Source organism: Nicotiana sylvestris, chromosome 3 (genome assembly GCF_000393655.2).
Source record: "Nicotiana sylvestris chromosome 3, ASM39365v2, whole genome shotgun sequence".
Lineage (NCBI taxonomy): Eukaryota > Viridiplantae > Streptophyta > Magnoliopsida > Solanales > Solanaceae > Nicotiana > Nicotiana sylvestris.
The window spans coordinates 67,978,839-67,985,073 of NC_091059.1; the positions used below are offsets into that span (position 1 = coordinate 67,978,839).

Here is a 6,235-nt window from a genome sequence, read left to right on the forward strand (position 1 = left end):
ATATCTGCTGATAAGATGCGTGCTTTAGAATGCTTCCACACCTGTCTTCAAGCTTCCCACAGCTCTGCCTTGGCTAAAAATGAAGAGCTAAAAAATGAGATCACTGCTTGGGAAAAGGATTATGAGATCCTTGAAGAAAAATCTGTTGTTGAAGCAAGTTGGGCTTTTTTGAATTCTTGTCGTGATACCCTACTTGAAGCTAGCCAAGAAAACTTCAACCTGGAGTTAGAGTTAGCTAAAATCAACGAAATTATTGAAAAGGATCAACAGACTCAGGACTTCCCTTCTCCTATGGATGAAGTTCCCGTGGCTGAAGCTTTTATGAATGTTGAAGCTGATACGGGTGTCATGACTATTTCAAACCCGATCGAGCCCGTTACTACAAGTCAAGTTGAAGCCACGCCTGCTGATGCACCTGCCCAAATTGAGCCTGCTGCTATCGATGTTCCTGCCACAATACCACAAACTTCTCAGTGACCAGTTTTAATCATTCAAATGATTTTATTTTTGTTTTGACTTTGGAAGATAGTAATCAAACCCTTAACTTCATTTGAGGGTTGATTTTAGGAACGTCAGTCCCCAAGTCTTTTAATGGGGTAATCTAAACAATTTCGTAGTTTGATGACTAAGTTGGAACTTAGTATTAGATGTTTTTTTTACATGTTAAGAAGTTTTTTATCTTAAACTTCTGCTTGCTTTATTCTAGCTTTTATTTTTAAGGACTTACAGAATAATTTGCATTTTTTGTTTTTTGAAAAATGCTTTTGTTAACCTCATGATTAATTTAAACATGAGTTTTATAAAAGAGGGCCCTTTTAAATTCCAATACTTAATGAAGAACACGTCTCAACTTTATAATGGTATTATCATACGACAAAAGAAACAGGAATACACATGTTTTTCTGAAATAACTTGGACAAGTTTTTATTTTTGAACCTTGTCTAGTTCCGAATAAAACATTACATATATTTGAATTACATCCATAACTTTCTCGTAACTATTTTTCTTGTAATAGATTTAAAAAACAATAAATAATAGACATGGGAGTTTTCCTTATAACTCGTTTTAGTACAAAGCCTTTATCCCTAGTGAGGTTTTTCTTTGGCCTTAGCTCGTGGCTTTATGACTTTTACTCTACACTTGACTGGCTTTAACTCGTGGATTTATGACTTTTACTCTGCCCTTTGGCCTTAGCTCGTGGCTTTATGACTTTTACTCTGCACTTGACTCTTTCAGGCTTGATTTTTCCTTAATCTTCTTTGCCTTCTTTATACACATGTCCGTGTATATTATGTAGTCCCCCAAGTGTTTGAGTGTTGAAGTATGAAGCCTCGAGCATTTGATAGTTTCTCACATTTGGTCCTTTCCATGAAAAGGGAAAACATACGAGACTCGAAGGGACGATTATAGATGAAGACTACATAACCCGTTTGTATTTCTATCAGAATAATTGTAACCCTAGGCCAGGAATTTTAGGTTACTCCATGTGCGTTGCAAGTCATGACTCATCATTTAGTACGGGTTAGCGTTTTGACTATCATCTAAAATCGTTAGTAAAATCTTAACAATTCAAAAATGAGATTTAAAATGGTTATACCTGACCGTGGATTTTCTTTAGAAGTAGTATCTCTTTAAATGAACAGCATCCAATGCAAATGTAGTATCTTGCCATCCATTGTCTCCAGTTCATATGCTCCTTTTACTGCAACATCACGCACTCTGTAGGGTCCTTCCCATGTTGGACTTAATTTCCCTGTGTTAGCTACCTTTGTAGACTGAAAACCCTTTTAAGCACGAAGTCCCCAATTTTGAAGAACCTGAGGCGTATTTTTCTATTGTAGTATCATTCTATGACTTGCTTCTGTGCTGCCATTCTTATTAAAGCAACTTCTCTCCGCCCCTCGAGTAAATCTAGATTGACCCTCATCTCCTCCTCATTAGACTCTTGTGTCGCCTGTGTGAACCCTGTACTTGGTTCCCCTATCTCAACTGGAATTAAAGCCTCAGCTCCATAAACCAATGAAAACGGTGTTTCACCTGTACTTGTTTTTGCAGTTGTGCGATAAGCCCATAAAACTCCAGGTAATACTTCAGGCCAGTTTCCTTTTGATTCCTCTAGCCGTTTTTTTAAGTTGTTGATAATGACTTTGTTCGTTGATTCTGCCTGCCCATTACCCACCGGATGGTAGGGTGTTGACGTAATCCTTTTAATTTACCAGGTTTGAAAAAATTCCGTGATCTGAGCTCCAATAAACTGAGGACCATTATCACATACGATCTCCTTTGGTACGCCGAATTGACATATGATATTCCGCCAAATAAAGTCTATGACTTCCTTTTCTCGCACTTGTTTGAATACACCTGCCTCTACCCATTTAGTAAAATAATCAGTGAGAACAAGCAAAAATTTTACCTGCCTTTTGCTTGCAGTAATGGTCCTACGATATTCATTCCCCATTTCATAAATGGCCATAGCGAAATGACTGGATGTAATAATTCCACATGTCTATGCATATTGTTATCGTACCTCTGGCATTTATCCCATTTGGCTATGAAATGTTCTGCCTCCTCTTCCATTTTAGGCCAGTAATAACCTGCCCTAATTAAGGTTCTTACTAGTGATCTTCCACCCGCGTGATTCCCCCAATGACCCTCGTGTATTTCTCTCATTACATACTCTGTTTGCGAAGGTCCAAGGCATCTTGCTAAGGGTCCACCAAACATTTTACGATATAGATTGCCTTGTTTTAAGCAGTACCGAGTGGCCTGCCTTCGAAGCGCATAGGCCTTTTTCTTGTCATCAGGGACGGTTCCATACTGCAAAAAAACAACAATTTCGTTCCTCCAATCCCAGGTTAAGTTATTAAAATTTACCTCGTTCGTATGAGGATCAAGAACTGAATGAAATAAATGTATCACTGAGGCATTTGTATCGTTTTCCACGTCAGCCGCAGATGGGAGATTAGCTAGGGCGTCTGCTTCACGATTTTCGTCCCTGGGTATTTGTCTAATCTTCCAATCTTCAAATTGTTTTACTAATTCCCATACCTTTTCTAAATACTGCTGCATCCATGCTTCCCTGGCTGTATAAGTCCCCAGCATTTGATTAACTACGAGTTGTGAATCACTCTTGATTATAATCTGATTTATACCAAGTTCCCGTGCCAGTTCTAAATCTGCAATCATACCCTCATATTCTGCCTCATTGTTAGTTATGGAATGACATTTAATAGCTTGCCGAATGGTTTCACCCGTAGGTGGTACCAATACAATCCCCAAACATGCTCCTCTCACGTTAGATGAGCCATCAGTGAATAAAGTCCAAGTTCCTGGGTTGGCTCCAGTGAACACCTGTAATTTTTTTTCTGCTTCTAACTGTATTCCCTGACTAAAATTAGCCACGAAATCAACTAATACTTGCGATTTTATAGCAGTTCTAGGTTGGTATGCAATTTCGTATTCACTTAACTCTATTGCCCACTTAGCTAACCTACCTGATAACTCATGCTTATGTAGTATGTTACGTAAAGGGTAGGTAGTTACCACAGCGATAGGATGACATTGAATGTAAGGTCTTAACTTCCTAGATGCCATGATTAACGCAAGTGCAAGTTTTTCTAACTGAGGATACCTCGTTTCTGCATCTAACAAAGATTTACTTACGTAATAGATAGGTGATTGTTTACCATGCTCTTCTCGTACAAGACCAACACTTACTGCCACCTCCGAAATAGCAAGGTATAGGAGTAGCTTTTCCCCAGCCTTTGGTTTTGCCAACAGAGGCGGATTTGATAAGTACAGTTTCAAATTCCTAAGTGCTTGTTGACATTCCTCAATCCATTCAAAATGATCCTACTTTTTAAGAGCTTAGAAGAATCTAAAACACTTCTCTGATGATTTAGAGATGAATCTTCCCAAGGCCGCAATTCTCCCTGTTAATCTTTGAACTTCTTTCTTGTTTGAAAGTACGTCAGGGATTTCTTCAATGGCTTTAATCTATGCAGGATTTACTTCAATTCCATGGTTAGAAACAAGAAAACCTAAAAACTTGCCTGATGCAATGCCAAATGCACATTTTTCGGGATTTAACTTCATATTTTATTTACGCAAAATTGAAAATGTGTCAGACAAGTGTGATATGTGATTTTTTGAGTGCTGAATTTTAACAAGCATATCATCTATATATACCTCCATTGTCTTTCCTAAATATTCCTGAAACATTTTGGTAACTAACCTCTGGTACGTTGCACCTGCATTCTTTAGACCAAAGGGCATTACTTTATAACAATAAGTCCCCCTGTCTGTTATGAATGAAGTTTTTTCTTCATCTGTCGGATCCATTTTAATCTGATTATATCCTAAATATGCATCTAAAAAACTTAACAATTCATGACCTGCAGTTATATCAATCAATTGATCTATGTGTGGTAGTGGAAAAGAATCTTTAGGGCAGGCTTTGTTAAGATCTGTATAATCTACACAAACCCGCCACTTACCATTTTTCTTTGGAACCACAACAGTATTAGCTAACCAGTTAGGATACTTTACCTCTCGAATGGAACCAATTTTTAGCAATTTTTGGACTTCTTCTTGAATCACCTGATTCTTGAAAGTTCCCTGCTTTCTTTTCTTTTGCTTCACAGGAGGATATGACGGATCTTCATTTAGTTTATGAGTCATCACCTCCGGTGGTATTCCTGTCATGTTGGAGTGGGACTAAGCAAAGCAGTCCATGTTAGATTTCAAAAAGTCGATTAACTTACCTTTCATTCCTTGGTCAATATTAGCCCCGACATAGATTTTTTTATCAGGCCACTGAGAAAACAACACGACAAGTTCTAATTCCTCTATCTTTGTTTTGATATCCTAATTCTCTTCTAGTTCTTGAATGATTTCAGTCCTTGAGTCTACATCTGTTCGCACTTGTTTAGTTGAGGTCTGTGTTGTGGTGTCCTCAACTACCTTCTGTGATTGCTATTCGCCTTCACTTCTCGTGCTTGTATCTGCAACAAAGTTAATAGCCCTAGATGTATGTTGATCTCCGCGAATTTGACAAATTCCCCATGGCGATGGGAATTTGATAACTTGATGAAAGGTGGAAGGAACAACATCCATTTCATGGATCCATGGTCTCCCCAGAATCATGTTGTAAGCCATCTCCATGTCTACTACCTGTAACTTTGTATCTTTAACGACCCCTTCAGCAAAAGTGGTGAGTGTTACTTCTCCTTTTGTGACGACACTGGAATTATCGAATCCAGATAGAGTATGCGCCTTTGGTATTACTCCAGCTTCAGCTTGCATCTCACATAGAACTCTTAGCAAAATAATGCTCACGGAACTACCTGGATCAATCAAAACTTATTTCACATTAGTATCATGCACAATTAAATTTATTACCAGTGCATCATTATGAGTGATTAATACACCATCTGCATATGCATCATTGAATGTAATATTGCCTTCTTCTAGAACATGCCGCACCCGTTTCCCTTGGGTAATAGTTATTTTGGAAGTTTTGTTAGTCGCAGTATGTGACACACCATTAATGTCTTCACCCCCACTTATAACGTTAACAGTTCTTTTGGGAGAAGGTGGCTTTGGATGCTCCTACCTGTTCTTCATGTAAGCTTGCTTGCCTTTCTCGCTGAAAAACTCTGTAAGATATCCTTATTTTAATAAATGATCAACTTCACTTTGTAAAAATCTGCAATCTGCTGTTTTATGCCCGTGATCATTATGGAACTTGCACCAATGGTCAGGTTTGCGCCTGTTTGGATTGGATCTCATTTCCTTTAGACATCTAACCTTATCTCTCATGCTTTTCAAAACAGCTACGAACTCGGAGGTGCTGACGTTGAAGTTGTAACCTCCGAATCTCGCTTTTAAATTTCTGTCATCATCCCGTGACTCATAGTTGTTTCGCTCGTTCCTAAATCTTGATGAAGAACCTGATTCTCTGTTTCTTGATCTGTGATCGTGCCTTGGATTATCTTGTTTTGACCGTGAGTCTTTCCCTGTAGGTCCCATATAAGTCTCGTACCTATTTTTACCAGATCTTTTTTCGTTCTCTGCACGTCTTGAATGTATACTTTCTTCTTTTTGAGATCGGGGAACAGTATCTTCCTCAATCCTCAACTTCGTGCTATACCTGTTATAAATATTGTTCCACGTTGTAGCTGGGAATTCTCGAAGGCTTTCCTTTAGTCTCCTCCTAGCTTCTGAGCTTTATTCA

At 38.4% G+C, this 6,235-nt stretch overlaps 1 protein-coding gene across 1 annotated transcript; it reads right to left on the bottom strand.

Annotated features, from left to right (window-relative positions):
* Positions 1–1,843: 1,843 nt before the first annotated feature.
* Positions 1,844–4,704, bottom strand: LOC138887496 (uncharacterized). Its single transcript, XM_070169254.1, has 4 exons — positions 4,600–4,704; positions 3,687–3,852; positions 2,414–3,494; positions 1,844–2,204 (listed from the first exon to the last, which is right to left on the bottom strand). Exons 1-4 carry the CDS (start codon positions 4,702–4,704, stop codon positions 1,844–1,846), a joined length of 1,713 nt encoding a protein of 570 aa, XP_070025355.1.
* Positions 4,705–6,235: the final 1,531 nt, after the last annotated feature.

What these genes read in the sequence shown, in the direction of transcription:
- LOC138887496 (XM_070169254.1), bottom strand. Translation starts at nt 4,704, where the DNA reads ATGACAGGAATACCACCGGAGGTGATGACTCATAAACTAAATGAAGAT. An exon ending in AGGGAACTTTCAAGAATCAG is followed by an intron (nt 3,853 to 4,599) that starts GTGATTCAAGAA and finishes CTTAAAAAGTAG; the next exon opens with GATCATTTTGAATGGATTGA. An exon ending in TTACTGCAAGCAAAAGGCAG is followed by an intron (nt 2,205 to 2,413) that starts GTAAAATTTTTG and finishes GTAAATTAAAAG; the next exon opens with GATTACGTCAACACCCTACC.